Source organism: Gopherus flavomarginatus, chromosome 2 (assembly GCF_025201925.1).
Source record: "Gopherus flavomarginatus isolate rGopFla2 chromosome 2, rGopFla2.mat.asm, whole genome shotgun sequence".
NCBI lineage: Eukaryota > Metazoa > Chordata > Testudines > Testudinidae > Gopherus > Gopherus flavomarginatus.
In genome coordinates, this window is record NC_066618.1 from 215,296,920 (window position 1) to 215,324,115 (window position 27,196).

Sequence of the window (27,196 nt, forward strand, 5' to 3'; positions counted from 1 at the left end):
TCTTCAATTGTGCTAGACACAAACAGGCTTTTCATTCATATCCGGAGTTCATGTCTTCTGATTCATCCTATTTGTTCCTAGAACAAACATTTTTATTATGGTCTTTGTAAGTAAAATCATTCAGTGTCTCAGGGTACTGAGTACCAGCCATTGATCCATGCTCATCCCCTTTATTTGGAGTCCCTTTCAAATCTCTAATGGGTGGTGTTCATTATTCTTTTCCAATACTAATTATGGGCTCTATTTTGTCTTGAATCACATCCCCATATTGCGGTGATGTGGTGCTGAATCATACCAGCAGGAGATCACCAGCAGGGCCGGCTTTAGGAAGTGCAGGGCCCAATTCAAACAGTTTTGATGGGGCCCTGGCAGGGATGAATAAAAAACACACATGTAAAAAAACATGCGGGACTTGTACTCACCAGGCAGTGCTCCGAGTCTTCGGCAGCACTTCAGTGGCGGGTCCTTCACTCACTCCAGGTCTTCAGCAGCACTGAAGGACCTGCCGCCGAAGTGCCACCGAAGACTCAGAGCAAGCAAAGGACCCGCCGCCAAAGACTCAGAGCGCCGCCAGGTGAGTAAAAATTAAAAAGGCACCTCTAGCCAGGGAAGGAATTCTCACTGGGCATGGGGCCCTCTTAGGCGCGGGGCCCGATTGGGGGAATTGGTGGAATAGGCCTAAAGCCGGCCCTGATCGCCAGTGTGCATGCAGAGCACACCAGGTGCTCTATCCCTTTAGGACTGTAGCTAGCACCCCTCTTGCACACCAAGCCAATGGAGAGGTAAGCTGAGGCCTGTCTCCCTTTGCGTGTCTTGCACAGTTTGTGTCCACTGCTGAGTGGGTTGCAAGAGGGACACTTTGTGCTACTCACACCCTTGGAGCTTTGGACCATTGAGCATTGCTCAATAAAATACAGTATTTTAACAGGAAATTAAATGGCTATTAAAATATGACTGCTCTTCTTCTATCTTCTAGCTTCTTTCTCCTATGCAGCAAGATTTTGCCCTAAATTTGCTACTGCATCCCTGACAAAATCCTTAGGAAGACGCAGTTCTGAAAAAACACTGTTCACTTGAACAGAGATCTTGAGAAAATAGGAATGGGAAGAGAAAGGAGCCCGTACTTCAGATTAGACCAGCCTGAGTTGTTCTAACGTAGCATGATACCTTGGCTGGCCATAGCCACATCTGATTCTATGACACAAGAGCTGCCAGAACATTTTCCAGCTGACAGATATTAACACAACTGGAGATGCTCAAGGTTAGTCTATTGGCTGCATCTATTTTAAGGTTACATGCATGTCAAAGAGACACTTCTAATTGTGCAACTCTGCATCCTAATTACTTGGTTTTATACAATTATAGAAACTACACCTTGGATCTTGTCAGTTAAAATACTATCACAACAGCAGTTATATGAGCTGAATCTGTCCACCTTTAAACATTTCAATATATTTTTATTAAGAGTATGCAAGACAAAAGTTATTCAAACAAGCAATACTGTGTTTTAACCAATGTACAGGAAATTGTCTTTTCTTGCTCATCAAACCATTAGTAAAGAACAAGTAAAGCATGCAAAATAGTCAAACACAATAGTCTCTGCTGTGAAAGTGTTCCTAGGTCTTCAAACATTTTCATCCTGTGCAGGCTTGAATAAGATGCTCACACATCACAGGGAGTGTTTTATGAAATATATTTAACGAAATACATATTTTATGAAACACATATGAACACCTCAACATCACATTGAAAGCTGTGCCGTTCATGGTACGGTTCATGGTGTGGCATTAGCTACAGTCAATAATCTATAAGAATTTCTCCATCCTTCTTTTTAGGAGTGTATAGCTCAGCCATGGAAAGATTCACTCTGAGCTGAAGCTTGACATACAAGCATCCAGCCAAAAAACGTTTTATGTTAAATAGAACTACAAAAAAACCTATAACCCTGGAAACAGACATTTTTAAATAATTTTTGCACTCCTAATAAACCAAAATTATTTTTCAACTGAAATTTTGCTGAGCATGAAAGAATAATGGGGACTCAGTGACTCTGAATTTTGAAGACATGAAGGCAATTTAGTTTGTTTTATAAACAGGTGAGGCTATATTTGTATAAGTCAGATCAGAATTGGGATCCTGAGGATTTTTTAGTGCAGTGACTTACATTCCTGGCTGCTTTGCTCCAAGTAGCATTCACCTCCAAGTAACCAAACATATTTTTCAGACTTACCACATGACTGCTTTCATCCAGTCATGAGCCAAGATCTTATCTTGTCTGTAACATTTTCCTTTTTTCAAAATTTTCAGTAATGTTCTTTACTAAAGTGAAAATACAGTTTCTCCCTTCCTTGCCATTTCAGATGATGAAAGGTATTTCAAAAAGCCTACAATTAATATTTTTTCAAGCTTTCACAAACTATCAAGTAAGGGTTATATGTTCTTTTAACACACTTATCAGCCAGCACATACTATATAGTAAGGTTTATTTTTATTGTGGTAACATATTTATTGCTTAATTAGGTGGCTGATCAATGAATTTTCCTTATGTATAAACATGACAAATTGTTGCTGGGCAGATGTGCACAAGTTTGCAGATTTGTTGACTAATATATTTTACCATTTGCAGTGGGATTTTTATCTACTTAACAGACTTATTCCTTTGCATACAAATTTGAAGATACTGGCATAAGGGACGTAGTAAATATATTATTTCCACAGGGTTTGTATTATTATTGCTTACCTGGACTATAAATACAAACTGCACAGAACACCATTCCACATATCAAAGGGCTTTTTTTCTCATTTCTAGCATGTGACGAGCAGATTTAATTCCATGATTCATGAGCTGTTTGCAAAGAAAGGTAGCATGCGGCATTTGCTTATTTCTAAAACTTAATTAAGAGAAAAAACAAGAAATGTATCTATTAGTCCCTGTTCTGCCAGCGTGCTGGGAGCATCATACAACACTTTATGAAATATAGTGCCATGAAAATTACCACCCCAAAATATAAAGGAACTTAAAATAAGAAATAAAATCACAATTGCAGATAATTCCCCAAACGTATGGAGTGCTAGTCCTAGACAGAGAGAAGTTCATTAATCAGAACTGTGGCTTCCTTGCCTTAAAGCCCTTGTGCATTGGCACAACTGCCTGAAACAGGCTCTGGTCTGGTTAGGAAGCTCATGCTGAGCTTATTTTATAGCAAGGTAATTGGATACTAAAGAAGTGTGTCTGCCAGGAAACAGAGAGCAAAGAAGTTAATACTTGGTCTTTTTTCAGTAGAACAATATTTAAAGCTGAGCTGAACTTCTTTCTGTAGGTGGGCATGCAGTTTAAGATTAGGAATGGATTTGTAGTCAATGGATAGAGATCTTCCTCTTCTATTCAGTGATGAAGTGCAACCATGCATGATTAGGAGCTGGAGCTTGCTGGTAACACCATGGGAAAGGCTAGTCAAAAATGGTTTTGGACAATGCACATCCACAGCCATAGCCTGATAAATAAATGATGCACAGATGATGGAGTCCAAGTGTTTTCCATATTCATGTTGTTATATGAGGTCCTGTTATGCTCAAATTGGTCTTCCTCAAGCACCTCATTATATGCACCCTGCATGAGACTTTTCATATGGAAAAAAAAGTATTTCCTACATTATAGACTTAATCGTACTTTCAATGAAGTCAATGGAAATTTTGCCATTGACTTCAGTGCAACAGGATAAGGGCTGTATATTAATTTGAAGCTGTTGACTCATGATTTACTTACTCCAATTCTGTATTGTCAGTTTTCTATTACTGTATTCTAGGTGGACTATATTGTGAAGCCTATAGTTAAGGATACCCAATCGTTTTAATTATTTCTTTTTTTTTTTTCAACTGGAATGTGGCTCATTTGTTCAGTCTGAAAATTTCAGTAAAGATGATTCTGCAGTTTGCAAGCATGGAAAAAAAGAGACAATGCAGTTCTGCTGTAAAATATTTTGGGACCTTATTTGGACAGCTGTAGCGTGGCAGTGGGAAGTGATGGAAGCTTGGTGTTTGTCAGGAATATCTTCCCAAGAGCATAGATGTCTTACACTGGTCTGGTGAAAATTTGTTTTCGTTCTTCTGAGTTGTTATCAGAGTTTAAAAACATAGTTCATGGATGCACACTGGGTATTGTTATACAATAAAACTACAATATTCCATTAACACTGCACATGTGCATATATATAAATTTTACAGACATTTCTACAGAACAGTTAGTCTCCTAGTATTCCCTTTGGATTTGCACATGAATGCATAAGAAAGGTGAATGAAATCTTAGTTGTAATATATGTGGCTTATGGAATATAGCCTGTGACAATGTGTGTGAAAGAAGAAGCCCTTGCCTCATTGTGTATAGATACTGGGCGAGAGAGTGTTACTCTGTGCTTTCCAAAATAGTGGCACATGCTTTCATTTTTTCTATTTTTTTAAAATCTATGTTAAAAGAACATTAAGGCTGCCAAGTAGAGCACTCAGAGTCTGGAAATAGTAATGCAAAGGTTGGTTGATAGGGTCCTGGGAATTTCATCTGCCCCAAGCAATGTCACTATTTCCCCAGTAAACCCCTTCTCCATGCAAATGTCATTGGTGTTCAACATCATAACCAAGAACCTTTACAGCTTCTCCTGGGACAATGATGGTACTTCTTTAACCTGGCCTGTTAAAGGGAGCTCAAGAGCAGTGAAGCAAGCATTTCTTATTTCTTCTGCCTTAAAACTACCAAGATACCATTACTGTAATCTCTCGCTCCAGTACCATGGTATAAAAATTTAGACTAATATAAATTAAGTCTAATACATTACACTGAAGGGAAAACAAAAGCAAAGTTAAATTAGGGAACAAAGACCCTTGATTGGTCTTCAAATTATACAACATTATTTAGGAACTCCGTTCCATTGGGGACACTCAAGATGAAGCTCCTTGCTTTAAGAATTGAAGATCATAGAATTATAAAGATTTAAGGAAAGAAAAGACCTATTAGGCCATCTGGCTAAATGCCCTGCCTCTGTAGGACAACTCCCTTCTATATATTTTCCAGTTTTTTGTTCAGTTGAGGTTTTTTTTCACTCAAACAATGGGGCTCCACTTCTTCTCGAAGGAGACTGTTGCACAATCCAATGAATCTTACTGTTTGGAATTTTCTTCAGTTATTCTGCCTAAATCTCTGCGTGCGTGTGTGCACACATGTGGCTCAGTTTGAAAAAAATGTTTAGCTGGAATGCTACTTGGTGTTTTGGCTGTCTTGTGAGTCAGTGTACACTTAATTCATACACAATTTTAAATTCTTTTAGCAGTTCTAGTTTTTATTCCTTCTGAGTGGTTTTAATTGGATTTCCTTACTTCCAGGGCAGTGCACTCAGTGACCATCTGCTTGACTTGCAGTAACTGAATACAGTGATAGTTCACCCGCTGAAGACTATTATTTCAAAGTACCCTCATTTGCTGCTTGTTTGTTTGGGATTGATCTTGGATCTGGATGCATGGTTTTATTATAATGGTTTAAAAGATCTCATATCCCCTGAGTGTTTAATAATCTTACCACATTTCTACGGCTTGACATTGTACTATAACAAATCTATGAGTTTCCTCAAAATTTATCATGACAATCCTACAGCTTTCCTCATAATATTTGTGTAACATACCATTCAGACACTCAGTGGTTTGCCTGTGTTGTGGGTAGGCCTTTTCTGTACCCTTTTAATTAATCACTGCAAAACATTGTTTGGTAATACTATATAATTAAATGGTTATGGTTGTTGAGGTGTATAATTAGGAACCTTGACAATTCATTCTGTATTCTACAATGAACAAGTACAAAGCCAAAATGCTGGCTGGGTTATATAAATAAGTGCGAGATGATGGACAAGCTGAATCACAAGAGTTTTTCCCTCCTTTAATGAAAGGGATTGCGTATACTGCACATAATATAGTATTTCTGATGCTGAGAGCTTTCCAGAGAAAATAATGCCAGCCATTTGGTAATCTTTGGGTACATCCAGACTACCCGATGGATCGGCGAGTAGCGATCAATCTATCGGGCATTGATATATTGCGTCTCATCTAGACATGATATATCGATCCCCGAACATGCTCCCGTTGACTCCGGAACTCCACCAGGGCGAGCAGTGGAAGTGGAGTTGACAGGGGAGTGGTGGCCGTCGATCCCACGCCATGAGGACGGGAGGTAAGTCGAAATAAGATGCGTCGACTTTAGCTACGCTATTCCCGTAGCTGAAGTTGCATATCTTACATCGACCTCTTCTCCTCCCCTCCCCAGTGTAGTCCAGGCCTAAATTACATCAAAAGTGGGATAATGGATTCACGGAAAGGGACCACGACATGTGACAGAATAGATCTTGCAGTGAAGAATTTTCCCTACTTTTCACATGTGCAGAATTTAGAGCCTGATCCAGCAAAGCACTGAGGCTGGGACTTTCAAAGGTGTCTAAGGCCTTGTCTACACTACCGCAGTAAGTTGACCTAAGTTATTCACGTAGCTTAGGTTGACTTACTCCGGTGTCTAACACCATGCTGTGTCAACGGGAGACACTTTCCCGTTGACTTACCTTAATCCTCTCGTTCTGGTGGAGTACTGGAGTTGACTGGAGAGCTCTCTGTGGTCAATTTAGGGAAGACCCGCTAAATCGACCCCCATGGCATCAGTCGCAGCAGCATCAATCCCCAGTAAGTGTAGACATGGCCAAAGTGAATTTGGCTCCTAAATCCTATTGGAATTCTACTTAATTCCTTTGGATGCCTTTGACAGCCTTAGAGGCTCATGGGTGGTGCTAAGTGCCTTCAATTCCCATTAACCTCAACAGAAGTTGAAGGTATTAAGCATCTCCAGTATTCAAAAAATAGAGTTCAGGCCCCCCAATCATAAGATTGGTTTAAAATCATTACATTAAAAAAATAATAAATGCTGGATTCTTTTATTTGCCTTCTGGTTTTGAGTTTTTGTAATTCACATTTTCAAGCTTTTCTCTGCAACTGGTGCAGCTAGAACCCCCCCTTTTTTTTTTCATGCCAGGTGTCCGCTTCTGGCTGAATATATTTGGAAAACTTCAGCCAAAATGGTTCAGCTATTTCTAAGAACAAGGCTAGGGGAAAATACATTGTTTTGTACATGTTAAAAAATTCTGGTGACTTTTTCCATACTTTGGAGCAAGAACTCAAAATTTGGCAGAAGGGTGGCTTCTGTGCCTTTTACTATCACCATGAAAATCTGGCCATGTAATAAGAATTTGAAAAATCAGAGTTTGAACATGCTCAGTAGAGACTTCTATTTTAGCAGCTAAAATATCCAAAGATTGTCCTCACTGAGCATGCTCAGGACTCTCACAGCTCCTAGTTCTGACCAGACACTGTATGCATCATCCTCACACAGCAACTGAACATGCCCTAGCCCAGAGGTAGAGGTGTAAAGCTGGACTTTTCCTGTAACAGCTGCTCCCAGCTGTTCTGGGCTGGTGTGTGGCTGAGCACAGGAACTGAAAGCAGGGAGTCCATCTCACCTGTGCTCTCAATGACCTCCTTGCTGACACCTAGGCAGCATGGAGCAGGAATCTGATTCAAATGCAGAGGGAACAAAGGCCAGACCAGTGGGGAGCAGTGGCGGCTCTAGACATTTCGCTGCCCCAAGCACGGCGTCATGCCGCGGAGGGCGCTCTGCTGGCACACCTGCGGGAGGTCGACTGAAGCCACGGGACCAGCGGACCCTCCGCAGGCATGCTGCCGAAGGCTGCCTGCCTGCTGCCCTCCCGGTGACCGGCAGAGCGCCCCCCCGCGGCATGCCACCTCAAGCACGCACTTGGCGTGCTGGGGCCTGGAGCCGCCCCTAGTGGGGAGTGAAAGAAATAGACTGGGAGAAGGAGTCTTGTAAGACCAGCATCAGAGGCAGGTGCAGGGAGAGAGACTGGCTCTGGCTGGGCAAAGAGACTGGGACCAGCAGGCAAGGAGCCTAGGACCAGGAGCAAGGGGTGAGAATGGAAGCTGGGATTGGCTGGGTGAGGAGGCTGGGAATCCATTGTACAGGCAACTTTAATTCTGGCATTACCTAACTTTTGAGTGTTTGACTTTGCAACCACATGTTCTTTTAACAATATGTTTTGTATGTTTTAATATATAAACAAAAGGCCAACCAGATTTTGCCAACCTTATTCTCTCTGAGCAGTACCTTATTCTCTGAGGAGCCCTATGGAATCAAAGGGAAGAACTGTGGAGTAAGGCACTACTCAGCTTGAGTAAGAGTGGCAGAATCTGGCCCTAAATTATAGTACTTAATAACCATGGTCTAAGGGCCTGATCCTGGGATTGCTGAGTACCCTCCATGCCCACTGTAGCCTTTATGATGCAGAATCAACCTCTAAAATAACAAAGACCAGATGTTCCTGAAAAAAACAACAAAAATCAGCCTATTTTTGTAATTTGTAAGCTTTAGAAAATCAGTGATTTAAATGTTTTTTACAGACATTTTGCTTTCTAAAGTATATTAACTATCAGAATTTATCTAAATCATCAGTTTTGCTATTTATAACCTAACTATTCACTTGGAATTATATGGATTCATACCATGAACCAGAAGGTTAATAACCTGTAAAACCACATGAAGGGAGAAGTTGCAAATCTCAGCTAAAACTTTGTGTTTGGCTGGATTCTACAATCTCCAAGCTTTACTGAAGGTTAATATTGGTAACCTGAGCATAGAACATATGAATGCAATATGCCCTTTGTTCCCTTAATATTCCAGCAGATCCAAATATTAAATATTTTGAGCCCAGTTTTCATGTCTGAGCACCTAATCTTTCCCCTTCAGTACTCAAATTGTCACTCGGGCAGTCAGATACTTATTTTAGGTGTCTGGGATGTCAGTACAAACACCCAAATGCATATCTGGATGCCTAAATATAAGACCCAAAGTCTGAAAATTGCCTCTTTATGCCTTGTTGATATTAGACCGCCTTCCTAATGCTTAAAGGTATTTATCAAGATTTATCAGTCTTAAACGCTAAAGCATCATGATTTTACTTGTCAAATACACCAGCTAAAATTTTCAAACGTGCATCCCTGATTTTAGTTACTTAGGATCAGATTTTTAAATGTATTTATTGTAGATGTATAAATGTGCAGACAGACGCCTTGTGGGGTTTTCAAAAGCGCTGAGACATCTAACTTCTCTTGGCATTAGGAAGTTAAACATTTAGGTGCTTTTGACAATCCCACTAGATGCCTATCTGCCTCTTCTCACAACTAAATATATTTAAAAATCTGCTTCTCTGTGTTTATTCTATGGGAATTGCTTATACTGAGCCTCTTTAAAAGTAGATTAAATATGGATTTAGGTGCATGACTCTAGTTATCCATGATTCTAGATAACGTTCTGTAAAGGTGCCTGTAAACTATGCTTGAAACCTTCCTTGCATGCTACAAGAGATGCAGTATCCATATTGAATCACACTGGAAAGGAATTTTCCTAAATAGTGCATTGACTTTGGCTTCCTGTACTACATTCTTCCAATATTTCAGTTATCTTACCAATGCTTTTTTGTCATGGTTATGTAGGGAACCTTGTGTCTTCATCATAACTCTACATTGTAGCACAGATTTTATGAGGCCACCTAAGTTCCTGAAGCAAGAGCCAAGAAGAGAGCTCAATGGAAAATATTTCAGAAGAAGTATTTGGCAGGCAAATCTGTACAGTATACATGTTGCACTCAAACATTTGAAATTATGGTCCTTGAAACAGTATATCTTTGAGGCATCTGGCTTTTGATAAGGTATCTGCGTACTCACAAAGGGAATACGTGTTTAGCCTTCTGTAATTAAAAAAAACACCTGCCTTAACTGTAGCACAAAAAGAGTCTGCAGATGGATACCCCTGCAGGAAAACAAAGTTTCCAGTCACTAGAATGTAATGTTATAAAAACAAATACTACAAAGGCTGGTAACAGGGGGATGTCTCTCTCGCATGTTTATTGTGACGATCTCGGTTCACAGAGATGGAGGTCCCCAAAACATGGGAGCCAGCAGGATCCCTTTGTACTGACTTGCTGTCTGTTTGGCCAGATGTCTTCCCAACAGTGAGACAGAAAAAACAAAGCTTGTATTAAAATAAGTCAGGAAAAAGAAAAGTGTGTCAAGTGAAACAAGGCACAGCATGTCACATCTGATATTTATTAAATGTTGATAAAGTCAGCAGTGAGCAATGCTCATCATCCGGAAGTGACCCTGACTTTTTGGTATGCAAAGCTAGTGACAAATGTCTGGGAGCAGATCAGCATTAAAACCATGTGTAGAGAATGCATAGTGGGGACAACAAAGATCTGATTCAAACTAAGCCCAGTTCTGTGTGATTTACATATGTTCCCTTTGTAGGAAAATGTCTTACACTGGTTCCACTGAGTTAATTTAAAGATCTCCAAATGAGATGTTACAAACCTAGCCAGATAACGCTGATTCACTATGAGCCAAATCTCGTAGTCTTTATACTCAGGCTCCAAATAGCCAAAATGTCATTAAGTGGAAGTTTTGCCTTGTTAAAGATTGCATATGGACTTCAAACCATGACTCTGTGCTCCCATGATAAAGCTTGAGAGAGGGCACCTACTTTATGTCAGGCTGCAGTTTTGTACATATACCCTACACTCACTCTAAATCCTTCCCCATGTTGCCTCTTGTTAGTCTAAGGCCTGGTCTACACTACACGTTTAAACCGAATTTAGCAGCGTTAAACCGATTTAACCCTGTACCCGTCCACACAACGAGGCCCTTTATATCGATATAAAGGGCTCTTTAAACCGGTTTCTGTACTCCCCGACGAGAGGAGTAACGCTGAAATTGGTATTGCCATGTTGGATTAGGGTTAGTGTGGCCGCAAATCGACGGTATTGGCCTCCGGGCGGTATCTCACAGTACACCATTGTGACTGCTCTGGAAAGCAATCTGAACTTGGATGCAGTGGCCAGGTAGACAGGAAAAGCCCCACAAACTTTTGAATTTCATTTCCTGTTTGCCCAGCGTGCAGCACTGATCAGCACGGGTGGCGATGCAGTCCCAAATCCAAAAAGAGCTACAGCATGGACCGTACAGGTGATACTGGATCTGTTCACTTTATGGGGAGACAAATCTGTTCTATCAGAGCTCTGTTGCAGAAGACGAAATGACAAAGCATTTGAAAAAATCTCCAGGCTATGATAGACAGAGGCCACAGTACAGTGCTGTATGACAAGTGTAACAGAAAGCTAAAGAATCAAATGGATGCTCATGGAGGGAGGGAGGGGGTACTGAGGTCTCCGGCTATCCCACAGTCCCCGCAGTCTCCGAAAAGCATTTTCATTCTTGGCTGAGCTCCCAATGCCTGAAGGGTCAAAAACATTTTCCCAGGTGTTTCAGGGTATATGTCGTCAATTTACACCCTTCCCTCCCCCTGAAAGAAAAGGGAAAAAAAACATTTCTCACCTTTTTTCAATGTCACTCTATGTCTACTGCATGCTGCTGGTAGATGGGGTGCTGCAGCGCTGAACACCAGCATCCCCTTCCTGGTGGATAGCAGTCATATTGTACCGTCTGTCATCGTCATCATCAGCCCGTGAGTGCTCCTGGCTGTCCTCTGTGAGGTCAGCCAGGGGTGCCTGGGTAAAAATGGGAGTGACTCCTGGTCATTCCCGGCAGATGGTACAGAACGGCTGGTAACCGTCCTCATCATAGCAACGGGAGGCTGAGCTCTATCAGCCCCCCCCATTTCATGTCTAAAGAAAAGATTCTGTACTGCCTGGACTATCATAGCAGCTGGAGGCTGCCTCCCCCTCATTTTATCTCACTAAAAAGTCAGTGTTTCTTATTCCTGCATTCTTTATTATTTCATCACACAAATGGGGGGACACTGCCATGGTACCCAGGAGAGTTGGGGGAGGAGGGAAGCAACAGGTGGGGTTGTTGCAGGGGCACCCCCTAGAATGGCATGCAGCTCATCATTTCTGTGGGATCTCTGGGGCTCTGACATGGAGCGGCTGTGCTCTCTGGTTCTCTAGTACACTTGCCCCATATTCTAGGCAGGACTGACTCTATTTTTAGACAAAACATAGAGAAGGGAATGATCCGGGGAGTCATTCCCATTTTTGTCCATGCACCCCTGGTAGACCTCAGCGAGGCCAGCCAGGCACACCCATGACAGCAGCAGACAGGACAGAACAATTGATAACCATCATCTCATCGCCAATTTACAATGGCATGACAGATGGTGCAACAGGGATGGTAACCGTCTGCTACCTTGCAAAGGCAAATTAATGCTGCTGTGTAGCACTGCAGTACCACCTCTGTCAGCAGCTTCCAGTACACATACGGTGACAATGACAAAAGGCTAAATGGGCTCCATGGTTGCCATGCTATGGCATCTGCTAGGGCAATCCAGGGAAAAAGGACTCGAAATGATTGTCTGCCGTTGCTTTCATGGAGGAAGGATTGAGTGACGACATTTACCCAGAATCACCCACGACACTGCTTTTGCATTGGGATCTCAACCCAGAATTCCAATGGGTGGGGGAGACTGCAGGAACTATGGGATAGCTATGGGATAGCTACCCACAGTGCAACGCTCCGGAAATCGACGCTAGCCTCGGTACCTGGACACACAGCGCCAAATTAATGTGTTTAGTGTGGCCGCGTGCACTCAACTTTATACAATCTGTTTTACAAAACCGGTTTATGTAAAATCGGAATAAGCCCGTAGTGTAGACATACCCTGACAGACTAATATGGCTGTTTCCTTTATAAAGGAAAATACCTTAACAAACCACAAGGCAACCTTAATGAGATCACATTCACAATGCATACCAAGTGCCTCTTATGTACCAGATCAACCAACTTTGGATGGATCTTAAGCAAAGCGAACCTAAACTGTTCAAGCTCCACCAGAGATACTAGAAATAGTTCAATACCTATTCTCTCATTTGAGACAGATCCAGGTTTTCATCATCTTTAGTAGTCCTCTCCATTTAATTAGTTAATCAGAAGGCCAGACAGTATCAGGAACAAAATGAATATTCATGTATTCCTGACATAAGACAAATACCACAGCCCAGAAGAGGTTAAATTGATAGCGATCTGGGCCAGATTCTCTGCAGTGCTCTGCTCCAAAGTGGGGGGGCTGGGGAAGAAGGGACCCCCTTACAACTCCCTGATTCTCTGCTCCAGCTCTTATGCAGGTTATATCTTGGGGTAGATTAGATTACAATATAATTAATTTTAAATTGACAAGAATGGGAGTATCTCTCTCTCACACACACACAAAATATGACCCAGAATTTAAACCCAGATTGCTTAAGTAAATTATGTAAGTCTTTGTGGCTGCCGTAGTGTTTGTGTTATCTCAATACTGACAGTGGATTGTAAAAAAAAAATGAGTCTGTCTCATGTTCAGGTGCTATTTTTCTGTCCGTTTGAAATACTCTGAAACTGAAAGATCCATAAAGCACAAGTATTGTTTAACTGGACCATACATGAGGAGAAAAAACCAAGAGAAGGAAGCCAGTGGCTTGCGAAATATTAGTACATATATGGTGCTAGATGATGAACAGTATTAAATTCAGGGACATCAGTGAGAGTTGCAGCCTGTTACACTGCACAGGGAATCAAATTAAGTACAGTGTCAGCAAACAGATCCTAAGCTGAAAATGAGTAACCTTAATGTGGGACTTTAATACAAATTTCCAACATACAGCTGATACCAAATATGCATTTTTTTCTGCTTCCTTCTCTGTGTTGTACCTCTGTTGCCCTTTCTTTTTATGGCTTGATCCTGCTGTCATTAACTCATTTAGTTAAAGTTAATGAGAGCAGGATCAAGCTTTCGGTTACCTGTATAAACTAAAGGCCAACCTTGTGATGTGCTGAGTGCCCTGAACTCCCATTAATTTCCATGGATAATTAAAGCATACAGAAACTTACAAAATTAGGTCCTAAATTATAAATCTCTCAGAGGAGAGACCTTCTTTTCAAACTTGTCTGAAAAGCACCATGCACTCCACTGCACCTAAAGTAACCCTCCCTCCAAGCTGTTAATGACAGCAAGAAGATCTGTGTTCAGTGTATTTGGTGATCTTCTTGACAAATAAGTAAGCTGGCCCAAACCCCCTCCCAGAAAACTGTGTTCCCTCTCTGCAGACCATTAACAGACAGAACTCCTTCCTCTCACAAATACTTCAAGACTCTGTACAGACTAACTTTGTCACAAGATAAAATCCCTTACCCTTCTCCAAGCTGCTTTGGGAGCTCACTGCCCCCAAAATCCAAGTTCATGTCTAGTTATGGTGACTCCCCAAGTGTCACTAGCAGGATTGTGGGTAGATAGTCTATGCAAATGAAGCTCTCTTTATCAGGACTTTTCTCTTTCCACCAAGAGAGGGAGCAGAGAGCCCTTTCCCCTCTGGAGCTTCTGGCCACATGGCTTACACTAACAAACCTAGATTTAGAACATAAATGTATTAACTTGTTTTCCCACTGTTTTTTGCCACATTTATCAATTTACTGAGAGGTTTGTATCTCTATTTGAAAAAGGAATTGCTCTTTCCCAACTGAGCTTCTCCACTATGTCCTACAGTGACTTCATAATTTTGAATTCATGACATCACATCCATCCCATTGTAACTAAGTGTGATGTCACAACAGTAAGACTATGGTGTGACTTCACCACACAATCGTAATGTATAAGAAGGAGCTGGCCTGTGAGGTGTTCATTTCAGTCTTATTCAAGCCAGATATATGAAATAATATTAGCAAAGGGGACTGAGAAAATAACTAATCAAATGAACTTACTTTATGTATAAATCTCTCTTCTTGCATTTGCCTCAGTATGAAAATCCCTTTTTAAAGCACTTTACGTTTAAGAAAACCACTAGAACCTGTTACTCCTTGAGATAACAAGAGTTGACTTAACTTACTATTTCTGTCATCAGTCCTCAATAAACACAGCTGAAGCTGCCTGTGCATTTCCCTGAAGAATTGCACTGTGCAGAAGATCACAAGTTGGAGAAAAGTAAAATCAGCTGGTTGGTTGATCCCCATGGGAAACATAATTTTCTCATAAAAAATTGCTGAGCAAGTTTTCATTAGATCAGTAATTTGGTACACACAGCCTACTAAAGCTCTCTCCTTGGTGACTCCATTAGTAGCAAACAAATGGGGTAAAAGGTCAAGGAAGTTCATTTTTAATAGATGCTGGGAGCTATAGTCATCCTTGCCAAGGGCTCAGTCTGGTCCATTCATTCCAACATGGTCTTCATGTTCTAATGTTTTTTTATATGTCCCTGTTTCCCCAGCATTTCTTGATAATCCAATGCAGGGGTCGGAAACCTTTCAGAAGTAGTGTGCCAAGTCTTCATTTATTCACTCTAATTTAAGGTTTCGCGTGCCAGTAATACATTTTAATGTTTTTAGAAGGTCTCTTTCTCTAAGTCTATATATATAACTAAACTATTGTTGTATGTAAAGTAAATAAGGTTTTCAAAATATTTATGAAGCTTCATTTAAAATTAAATTAAAATGCAGAGCCCCCCAGACCGGTGGCCAGGACCTGGGCAGTGTGAGTGCCACTGAAAATCAGCTCGCGTGCCGCCTTCGGCACATGTGCCATAGGTTGCCTACCCCTCATATAATGAAAGCTTGCAATGCTTATGTATGTGCTATAACCTGTGATCATTGACAGAAGAGTCCCACAACAGGCCAACGTCAATATCTTTGGTAAAAAGCCAAATACCAAATATTAAAGGTTTATTTTCTCTCACAATTGGAGGTTCCTTCCCCTATTCTCTCTCTTTTTTTTTTTAGAACTCACTTATGTTGGGAAATGGTACAAGTAGCATAATTATACTGATATAACTCCCGCTGGTATCCATACAGGGAGATATACCAGTCTAACTATGTTGCTAGATTTCCCTGTGTAGACAAGCCCTAAATCCCATGAGCCTTATTTTACACAGTGCAAATAAAATTAAGTGCTGATATTTTCCTTCTAAGTCCATGTGTCAATATAAAGGTTGCAAAATAGGGCAAAAGTTTCCTTTCAGACATTCAGAGTAGTACTTAATTTCAGGTAGGGGTGTGTGTGTGTGTGTGTGTGTGTGTGTGTGTGTGTGTGTGTGTGTGTGTGTGTGTGTGTGTGTGTGTGTGTGTGTGTGTGTGTGTGTGTGTGTGTGTGTGTGTGTGTGTGTGTGTCTCGCCCACTGCTAACAGCTCAGAGAAGTGAAATGCTAAAACTGAATTATTACCATCAGGATCTAGACAGAATATTGTCATAAATTTTTGGCTTAATTGCAACCTAGTGTCATTATCAGACTCATGATAATAGTGGGGGGGGGGTTCCAAATAAAGCCACATCTGGTTTTCCAGTTAAACTGAATCCAGTTATTACTCATCTGAAACCTTAAAAGGAACATATCACTAAAGTAGGGCTATAGTGAGCCTGAAGTCAATGGAACGTTAGCCATCACTTGCAGTGTAGACAAGTATGTGTACAATTATTATCTGTGTATGTGGTTTAGACAAAGAAACCATAATAAAAGCTGAGATTTACTCTTTGACACGATTTTAAAGTCCCATCTTCTTTTGCAGGTATTCAGGAGGGAACTCAATGTACCAAATGTAAAAATAACTGGGCACTGAAGTTCTCCATCATATTACTATATATTTTGTGTGCCTTGCTAACAATAACAGTAGCCATTCTGGGATACAAAGGTATGTACCATATCTGTCACAGAGTTTCACTTTCAAACAGGAATCCAAGCAAGAGCTCCAAGTATTAGAAAGAGATTGAGAGGAGAGTGGATTTTTTATTTTCAGTTATGAGATTATTGCAGAATTAAACTTCTGTTAACATGATTCATTATATGTTTGGTATAGTCTACATTAGACAAACTTTGAAGTTTCTTGTTCAAACATCTATCAAGCTTTGACATTAGATTACACATTTGTGGAGATTTTAAAATATATGTATTAAGTTTCCAGTTTTCAATATGGAAGCATATTAATTTGGAGAGCCAAGAACTTCAGTAAGGTTCCACATACGTACCAGGATCCACCCCTAGAGTTCACTCATGTAAAGGAGGGGCCAGGAATGGTGTCACTTAATGTATTAATACTTTTTATCTGAGGCGCTCAAAAGTATAATGAATATTGTTCTTAATGATCTGGAAGAGGGGGTAAACAGGGCGGTGCCAAAACTGATGAATTGCTTATTCATCAGTTTTTACGACGACTTTAAAAAATTTTGAAGACTGAGGAAATTCCAAAGAATCAAACAATGCTAAGCAATGTTTTGCCTGAGAAGATTATGTATGAGTACAAAGTAATGCACACTGGAAAGAACAGTTTGATCTTCACATACATATTGTTATTCAATTCAGCTATCACCACCAAATAATATAGGCATCATTCTTGACAGATCAGTGCAAACATCTGCTCGCTGTGCAGTATTGGTTAGGGAAAAAAGCCAGTTAAAAGCTTGGCTGTATTAAGAAAAGGGAAAAATAATGCTGAAACTATTACAATGGGACTACTATATACACTGAGTCCCACTCCCTTTGATTCTATGCTTTGTTCACGTCACCTCAAAAAGGAAATAGTAGAAATAGGAAAGGGGCAGAGAAAGGCAGCAAACACAGTTTAGAGGCTTGAAAGGACTTTTGTATGGGAAAAATTAAAATGATCAGGACGACTTAGAGAGAAGATTTCATAAGAGAAGACACAATGTTGGTGTATGAATATAAATGAAAGGTCAATTAGGTGTTCCCAGTTACATTAGCTGGATGAAAACAGAGCCAGACCCTTACCAGATTAAGTTGGCATAGATCAATTTACAGCAGCTGAGGATCTGGCTCTTATATGGGATATCAGTCCTCCATGTTAAGCCAGCCACTAACTGCCTGAGGTTCAGAAGAAGCTTCCATATTAGGCATGCTATTGCATAACTGTCTTTTCCGGGGTCTTACATACTCATTTGAAGAATCTGATGCTGCTTACTGTCAGAGATAGCATACCAGCTGGACCTTTAATTCATGGATTCCAAGGCCAGAAGAGACCATTGTGAACATCCAGTCTGACCTCCTGTATAACTCAGGCCATAGAACTCCCCCTAAATGTTTCCTTTTGAACTACAGCATCTCTTTTTAAAAACATCCAATCCACCACTTGGGAAGTTGTTCCAATGGTTCATTGTCCTCGGTTTTATATTATAGATCTTATTTCTAGCCTGAATTTGTCTAGTTTCGACTTCCAGCCATCAGATCTTGTTATACCTTTGTCTGCTAGACTGAAGAACTCATTATAGAATATTTGTTTCCCACATAGAGACTTATAAACTGTGATCAAGTCACCCCTTAGCCTTGTCTGTGTTAAGCTAAATAGATAGAACTCCTTGTGTCTATCACTATAAGGCATCTGAACTGACCTGCTATGGCAATTTCTTTGTTTCTTCATGAAACCTCTGAATGGGAATAAGCAAACAAGGAGACCCTTACCTAAATGTTTCTCACTCTTCCTTACCCTACACTTTCAGGCTTCTCTCTCCACATGCCTCCAGTTCTGGCTTTCTTACTCTGCTCAAGGCCTTCCTCTCTCTTTCTACTTCCTCACTACATTCCATTATGCACTTCCATGGATGACTACAACCATTTTGTCATCTTTCCATCTCAGTAATACGCATTGGGATTTTTCATTGGCATCACTGAGAGGAATTTCTTAGCCCATTGTCGCAAGGGAAAAAACCGGAGGTTGTGTGAAGATGTACATCTCATTCAGTCGTCATACTTGGGGGCCCACCACATCCAATTTCAGGGGAGGGAAGTGTGGCATTGGCCCAGAATCCATTCTCAGTTCAGCACTCTCCTCAACTTCCTGTTTCTCTACTCTCCACATCCCTCCTGTCACCCATATTTATTTTCATTGTGAAGGTTGAATATCAGAGCATATTTCTTACAGTTCTGTCTGTTCCACTGCATTTCAGAAGACAATGACTCCTTGAGTCAAATTTATCTCTTGAGTAATTCCACTGAAGTGAATGGACTTACACTGGGGATGAATTTGTCCTTTTGTCCTCACACTTGAATCCTGTGCACTGGTCAGCTGGCTTTTTACATAGATCTTACCGATCACTGTGAATCAGAAGAAATACCAGTTTACGAGAAAAAAATATGATTTTTGATCCCCAAATGAGCTGTTATGATACTTTTGTTTGTTTCTAAGGAGTTAGGCCTTAAATCTTGGACACAAAAGAAAAGTAAAATACATTTTTACAACAGTCCCCTCTACCTCAGAGTTCAGTTTCTTCTTTGTATGGTGATACTACAGTGAAAGATAGAATTTTGCTAGCATCAGGAATTCTTCCAATCTGTTAGTTATGTTCCATTAGAATTCTTTTCAATACACTGATTTATATTTATAATGCCCAAAGCTGCTTTTAAAACTTTTAGTTTCCTACATGGTACTTAGCTATCCTATGTTATTAAAAAAAAAGTCAAGAACTACTAATTAATGGATTAAATTTGGTTGGCAAGAAAAATAACTCTATGGGATACAAAATAAACAGAATAAATCTCCAAATTAGTTGTAAAATCTCTGTAACAAACCATAGAAAGCTGAAACCAAAACATGAATTAAATATCAAGGTCTGAAAGGGATTGCAAGATGAGTTTACTATTCCTTTCCCTTCGGAATGAAACTTAATTCTTTCTGTTAAAAACATTAATAAAATAGTGTTCTTGGTTTTCCAGATGTTTTCTTAAGGAAATTAGATACAAAAGTATGTACTTAAGATTCCTCTGGCACCAGTCAATGTAAAACTAATCTATTTAAAGTTAATGATTATACTCTTGCTCACTCCATGGCAAAAGAGGAGTAAACATTCTTTGAATATCAGCCTGAAATTTGAATTTCTGGTTATTTTCAGTTTGTAGTAGACCTTTATATTGCAGCTTATATCTTTAGGTTCGTGACTAGTACAGACAACAACTCTCATCTATTGCTTAGTCCTTCTGTAACCCAACTCACTGGGATGAGACACTTTTCCATGCTTCTTATCTGAGACTGAGCGCGAAATAGGTTCCAGACACACTCTACCCTTCAGCAATTGGTTGCAAGGTTTGCATCTCAAGGGATGTCTGTGTAAAATTGCCCATACAGAAGTGATCTTAACAAAAACAAAGTTTATTAAAGACAGAAAATGGAATTGAAACAAAAGAAGTGGTTTGTATAACATAGCTGAGTTTGCACTTTTCATCAGCTAAACTAGACGAAGTAGTCTCAGTTAATGAAGTAAATAGCTAACAGCTTACTACCCTCTTTAGTGGCCCTCTGAGCATCGTGCTGCAGTGTACAGCAAAATTTCTCTCCATGTCCAGAGCTCTCTCTGATCTAGCCCATCTGATCCAGGGCTGCTACTTAAAACTTATCTCCAGTTACACACACACATAGGCTTTAGACTCATGCATTTTCTAGGAACTGGACCACTGAGGATCCTTTAATGATGATGAGCATCTTTCAAAGGTTTAAGGACCTAGCTCAGACACGGCCATCTTGGCTGGTTGTATCTAGTTTCTATAAGGCCTCTTGTTATACCCCTTCAGCAAATTATTTATTTTGGCAAAAAATATAAATTATGGGCAGGTCTCCAGTTTGTCCGTTATTAGAATCATTTTTTAAATTTACACCTAATGTGCTAGCCAGTCAAATTTCTCAAAGGTCGATAACTGTTCTCTGATGAAAGTTACAAATCCAAAAACTTTAGCTTCTCCAAAACCAGCTGGTTTTCCTGCTATGCTCTGGCCCTATTATGCTGCCTAAGTGGCATGTGTGGGCCAAAAAGCAACTACATGTTCCTGGCAAGTATGTAACCGGCATGGTTTAGCTCATGTCGCACCCTACTGCCACCACTAGTGTAAGGATCATATCAGGGAAAGGAAGGGGCATGGCTGGAACATTCTGCACTTGGTCATTCCCTGGTTGGCCGACAGCACCTCAAGGGGCCAGTCAGTCTGCAAAGATTAAAGCAGATTCCACGTCTCTCTATTTTACTCCAGGCTGGCATAAAAACCAGACCTAGAATCTGCATCCTGGAGCTGTAACCAGCTGCCCCGCAGCCTTCTCACTCTGCTGCACCCAGCCTAGTTTTAAAGGTCTCTGCAGATCTGACTTCCACTAATTCCTTGAGGCCACAGTGGATTATAAAATGTACCAAAGTTTGAGCCTAAACTACTTCAACATCCCAAATAGGCAGGACCGGCACTAGTGTTTTTAGCACCTTAGGCGCATGGCAATTTCGCCGCCCCACGCTCTGGTCCCACGGCTCCGGTGACCTGCTGCAGTAGTGCCTGCGGAGAGGGTCCACTGGTCCACAGCTCTGGTGGAGCTGCCGCAGCCATGCCTGCAGGAGGTCCACCGGAGCCGCGGGAGCAGCGGACCGTCGGCAGGAATGCCTGCGGCAGCTCCACTGGACCACAGGACCAGGGGACCCTCCGCAGGCACGACTGCGGCGGCTCCACCGGAGCCGCCTGCCTCCCATCCCGGCAAAATGCCACCCCCCCAATAATCCTGGCACCCTAGGCGATTGCCTAGGCCGCCTAAATGGAAGCGCCAGCCCTGCAAATATGTTCCAGTATTTTTCATCAACAATATTAAATATATGCTGGGTGAAATTCTGTGCCTGTGCCTCTAAAAAGGGGAAGGGGGCTATGGTGGCAGTCAGGTTATCTGGAGTAGCTCATGAATGTGAGTGCTAGCCTCAGAGCAGACTGTTACAAACCACGGCACAAACCCTGGATTGGCTGTGTCCTACAATTAGATTTCACCAACCAAGTATCAAGTGTGAACTCCTCAAGCACTATAACAGCCTTGACATGGAGACACATATAGTCCCTCTGGGAACTCAGGTCTACCTTGCAACTCCGGCAAGCCTGCCTTTGTGATAGATAGTCCCTTACACCAAAAATCGCAATTATATTCAGGTTACTTCCAGTCCCAAGGAACGAGTCACTTACCCCAACTCAATCATATCTTAGATCGGTTAAAGGCAGTGCTTGTAGCCAATCCTGTGATACACTAACTAAAGATTTATTAACTAGGAAAAAGAAATCGGTTATTTACAAAGTTAAAGCAGGTGAACATATATACACACAAGAGTTACAGTCATGGGTTTCAAAAAGGAAAAGAACCTGCTGTGATGTGCAAGCTCTGTGTGTCCTTTAGGGCTAACCCTAGGTAAGCAGCTTGGGGATCCCTTGCTTATGCATAGAAATACTGCCTCTCCAAATTCCAGGCAGCATAGTGATACAGATCCTTCTGGTCAGGGATTTTTATTCCCTTCCCCAGAGTTCAAACAGTGATGGGACAAGGATTTGTACATGTCCCCTCCTTATGGGTGTGAGGGGAGCAATCAACAGAGTCTTTTGTCCTCTGATGTTCCAAATGGTTCATCTGATGTCTATGGGCCTTCTATTGTTGGCAGGAGCTGACACCTCTTGTGGTAAACTAGTATTTCACATTTGTTCGTGCTTCTCTCCTGACTGTGGGGGTTTCCAGTTTCATAGCAAACACTTCAATATTACCTCATAACATGGGATACAGCCATTCTAAGTGAGATTAATGCATGCAGCAACTCACAAGCATTTCATAAAATCCAAATACTAAAACACATTCTTATAAACATAAGATCTATTTTAACAATGCTAACACACAGGTGAGCCAGACTGGTTTCCAACTATGCACTTGTCAGTGTTCAGTGAAGCCTAGGGGGCCTTGGCATGAGCTGTCACCTAGTCTGTTAGCATCAGTGGCTTTAAACCACTTCTTCATCCTGCTCCTGGGTAATTTAGATAGCCCTCAGGGCTGGCCTCCAGGCCTCAATACTGGCCACTGTCTCCACAGCACTGTGTGCTATGGATCTGGCCTTGACATGTCCTTCCTGCCTTGGATGCCAGGGCTTACAAGGGGGGCTTAGAAAGACAGCCTTGCAGCTGTCTTCCACAGTGTTTGCACCAGGGGAATTTTTCCTCAGCTAGAATGGAGACTTTTAGAGCTCTTTTATGTTGCTTCTACCATTTTATCTGGTGCAAACAAGCTAGAGAGAAGGTAAAAATTTCACCTACTGTCTGTCTTTACACATCAAGGGCCTAATTTACCACCGCATTACATCTGTTTTATATCTGTTTAACTCAATTGAAATCCCTCACCTGGGGTTATGAATATACAATATACATATTATTATTAATACAATATATATTATTGTAGCTGAAAGAATAGTAAATCATTTATTTTTCATCATTTATGCTTTTGGGGTCTAAACCTGTAAATGCTCCAGACATAGCTCTTCCATAGATTTTAGTGGGAGTTCCACACAGAGAACACTTATTAAAAACAAAGCTTTTTCTTTCTGTGTTTTATTGAGTTTAGATAATGAAAATAGAATAGACAGTTCTTTATTGCCAGTGTCACTTCCCAGCACATATGTATACCAGTGTGGTAGCCTTTCTATTAAAACACTTCAGGAGAATGCAATAATCCACATAAATAACATTTAGAATTTTTTTTTAAGAATCATGGAAACATTTTTATTGTTTATTTGAAGTCTGCATTGACTTGATGGGATCCGTAAAACTAATATTAAACTAATATATGTTCATTCCCCAAATACATCAGTATTGCGTAACACAGCATTTCTCAAACTCTGGTCTGTGGACCCCTGGGGGGCTGCGAGGGTACTCCAGGGGGTCTGTGGGCCCCGCTGATCAACTTGTTCCCTTCTTTCAACTCCTCCCTCTCCCTCCCAGCACCTCCTGCACGCTGGGAGGGAGGTGTAGGAGGGGGAACGTGCTCACTTGCAAGAGGGGGTGGAAAGAGATGGGGAAGAAGAGGGGCGGGGTGGAGCAGAGGCAGGAAGAGGTGGGGTGGGAGCAGGGGCGGCTCTAGACATTTCGCCACCCCAATCACGGCGGCATGCTGCCGGGGGCGCTATGCCTGTCGCCAGTCCCATGGCTGTGGTGGACCTCCCACAGGCGTGCCTGCAGAGGGTCTGCTGGTCCCACGGCTCCACCAAAGCAGCGGGACCTGCGGACCCTCTGCAGGCACACCTGCGGGAGGTCCACTGGAGCCGCGGGACCAGCGGACCCTCCGCAGGCATGCCGCTGAAGGTGGCCTGACTGCCGCCCTCCCGGTGACTGGCAGAGCGCCCCCCGTGGCATGCCACCTCAAGCACGAGCTTGGCGTGCTGGGGCCTGGAGCCGCCCCTGGGTGGGAGTGGGACTTTGGAGGAAGGGGTTGAGTGGGGGCGGTGCCTGGGGCTGAGCAGGAGACTTAGCAGTCCATGGCAAAATTTTAACTCAAAATGGGGGTCTTTGCGTTACTAAAGTTTGAGAACCACTGGCATATAGAAAAAATAAGTTTTTGCTTTCATCAGGGATTAACAAGAACCATAACTGGTGTGATAATGCCCATTAAGGCCTTGATTCAGCAAAGCATTTAAGCACATCTTAAGTTCCATTGAAATTAGTAGATTTACGAACCTGCTTAAAGGCTTTGGTGAATTAAGACTTCAGTCGTGAAGAGGACAAGGAAATCCTAGCATTCTAGCTGGCTCATTAGCATTATGGAAAGGAGAAACAAGGCAGCTTTCCACCCAAGAATGTTCAATTTCCTCATGAAACCTTGGGGCTTGTGATGGGGCAGTGATGGGTGGAAGTTGTCCCCATAATTCCACTTTAGCCCACAGGTCCTCACACGAGGGGTCACTCTCCGTGTTCTCACCCTTTGTTTTGCGGAGGGATCTACTGGTGTGCCTCCCTTCCTCTTCCCATGGTTGCTTGTTCCATCAACCCTTGGAACTGCTCTGTTCCAATAACCGCTTGACCACTGTTAATGAGCTCAGGTTATCTTTGTCTCCTGAGACGATTTCCTTATTTTTCCCCTCCCACTTCATTTCACTGGGTATTCTCCTTTCTTTACTTTCTCTCTGGCTTGTGTTTCTCCTGTCTAGTATTTTCCAACCCTTCATTGTTTAATGGCTCTTTTCCCTTCCCCATGGGTTAAATTCCATCCCTCTGGGGTTTCCAGATACCCCTTTGCTTTTCTAATGGGAAGGGGTTCCAGTCCATGCCTAACATGAAGGGGTGTGACAACCAACCCACTACCTCAGCCAGCTTCTGTTTAAACTTCACCTGAACTTCCAGAGGCCCTTGTGCCATAGGGCAGAATTTCTTATCCCTATGTATACATTCAAGCCTCACTCTTGTTCTAGGAAGTGTCTGGTGGGGTTTCACCAACTTGCGTCTGATTAGCAAACAGGCTGAGGCAGTGTCTACCAAACCCCTTTGGTACCTTATCCCCAGCATTACAGAAGTGGCCATTAACTTCCTTTTTAATCCCTCCCTGAGAGGCCTAGTCCAAACACAGAATTCTGTAAACCTACATTCCATATATGGGCAGTCTCTTGTCATATGTCCCTGCCACCCACACAATTGCTCAAGATCCTGTCTATATTTTCTTGGGCTCCTCCATCTGCTTCTTGGTGCCCTCTCTGGATGTAGATTCTCTGGCCTTCCTCCCCTGTATCCAGACCTTTAAATTGCCAACTCCCTCTGGGAATGTCCGCCTCTACAAATTTAACTGCCGCATCTCGAGTGACAAGATGATGCTGCCTAATCCATCTCCGGGTATTCTCCAGGAGACTCAAGAACGACAGCGTCCATAATAGCAGCCCCACTTTGGATGTCCAGCCTCTGCTAATGAGTGGCCCACTGTCAGTTTTTGGGCAAATGCCTGGGTCCATAATCCCCCAGTCCACTTTGCAACTTGACATTTTTGCCGGTACCTTTCAGTCTAAAGGCCACCCAGTCCAGGCTGGTCGCTTTTACCAGTTTGTAGTCCCTTGCCTACTCATCACAAAAGCTATGTAGGCTGCCTGACCCTGTTAAATAAAGCGCTGAAATTTGTAGGGCCCAAATTTTCTTATCTTATCCTGCTCCCATAGCCACTCTCTCAGACATGACCAAAACCAAGTCAGGGTCATCTGTAGGCCCATCTTGCAGAGGCCTACCTGACTGCCAGTCCCCATCACAGGACTCACCACACTTTGTAGTAGTTGTTCCTACACCTGGGCTTGCTCTCCTATAAATTCCAGAAAACTCCCTTTTGTTGGGCTCTACTAGCCTCCCTCTCTTCTACTTCTCCTCCCCATCCCTTTCCTGTTCTCTTTTATCCTGGCTCCTTGTAAATTAGCTTATTAGCTACCCAGCCTCAACCTGATCTGGTAATCAGGAACTCCTCTCTGTAATCAGGCCCTCCCCCGTGCCCGAACTGGTTATATAGAGATCAAAGTGCTGGGTCAGGTGCTGCTTGCTATCACTCTGTGACAGTGCCAAAGTAATCCCTGACTTCAATGTAGTTAGCCCAGGGATAAATGTAGCCCTAGCTGTCTGTTCGGTTTTTGAAGCAACATGGACCCATGAAAATCCTCCTATATACATGTACGTATCTTCAAAAGATTAAGATGGAAGATTAATAAAGGGACAAGGACCCCTTGGCTGCCACAAATTAAAGTGCCAGGTTGTGTGTAACCTTTGCATGAATGCAAAGAGTAGGAGGAGGGCTCGTGAAGTTATACTTTCAGTCAGGGGCGTCTCTAGCTTTTTTGCCACCCCAAGCATGGCAGGCATGCAGGACCAGCGGATCTCCCGCAGGCAAGCCGAAGACAGCCTGACTGCCGCCCTCGCAGGGACTGGCAGGGCACACCCCGCAGCTTACCATCCCAGGCATGTGCTTGGAGTGCTGGTGCCTGCAGCCACCGCTGCTCCCAGTACAAAGGTCCCTCCAACTTGTGCTTGGGGAAACACAGGGAGTGCTCTTTTGTAGTTCCTGCCAGGTTACAAATCACCTCAAAGAGGGTGGGAAGGCATAGGGAAGAAGCAGGGCTATGGCTTTGTCCCCTACCTCCACACTGGCTCATCCAAAGGCGTGGTACAGCACCTCTTCTTCTGCATGCTAGGGGGCTGGAGGAGTGACACAGTGCAGCACAATGTCCTCTAGAACCCCTCATGGGGTGGTGCAGATCCTCCCTGCCCAGAGGAAAATAATCTGGGTATAGGACAGAACCTTCTGGCCTTGTCTGTGATTTGAATACACAGACACCAAACTG

At 42.3% G+C, this 27,196-nt stretch overlaps 1 protein-coding gene across 1 annotated transcript in view; it reads left to right on the forward strand.

The window, feature by feature from the left end:
- The window catches only part of COLEC12 (collectin subfamily member 12), a 150,109-nt gene that overhangs the window by 100,314 nt on the left and 22,599 nt on the right, over nucleotides 1-27,196 (forward strand). The window contains exon 3 of the mRNA XM_050939212.1: nucleotides 16,633-16,755. Within this exon, the coding sequence (XP_050795169.1) occupies nucleotides 16,633-16,755 (123 nt within the window). The remainder of the gene's footprint in view (nucleotides 1-16,632; nucleotides 16,756-27,196) is intronic.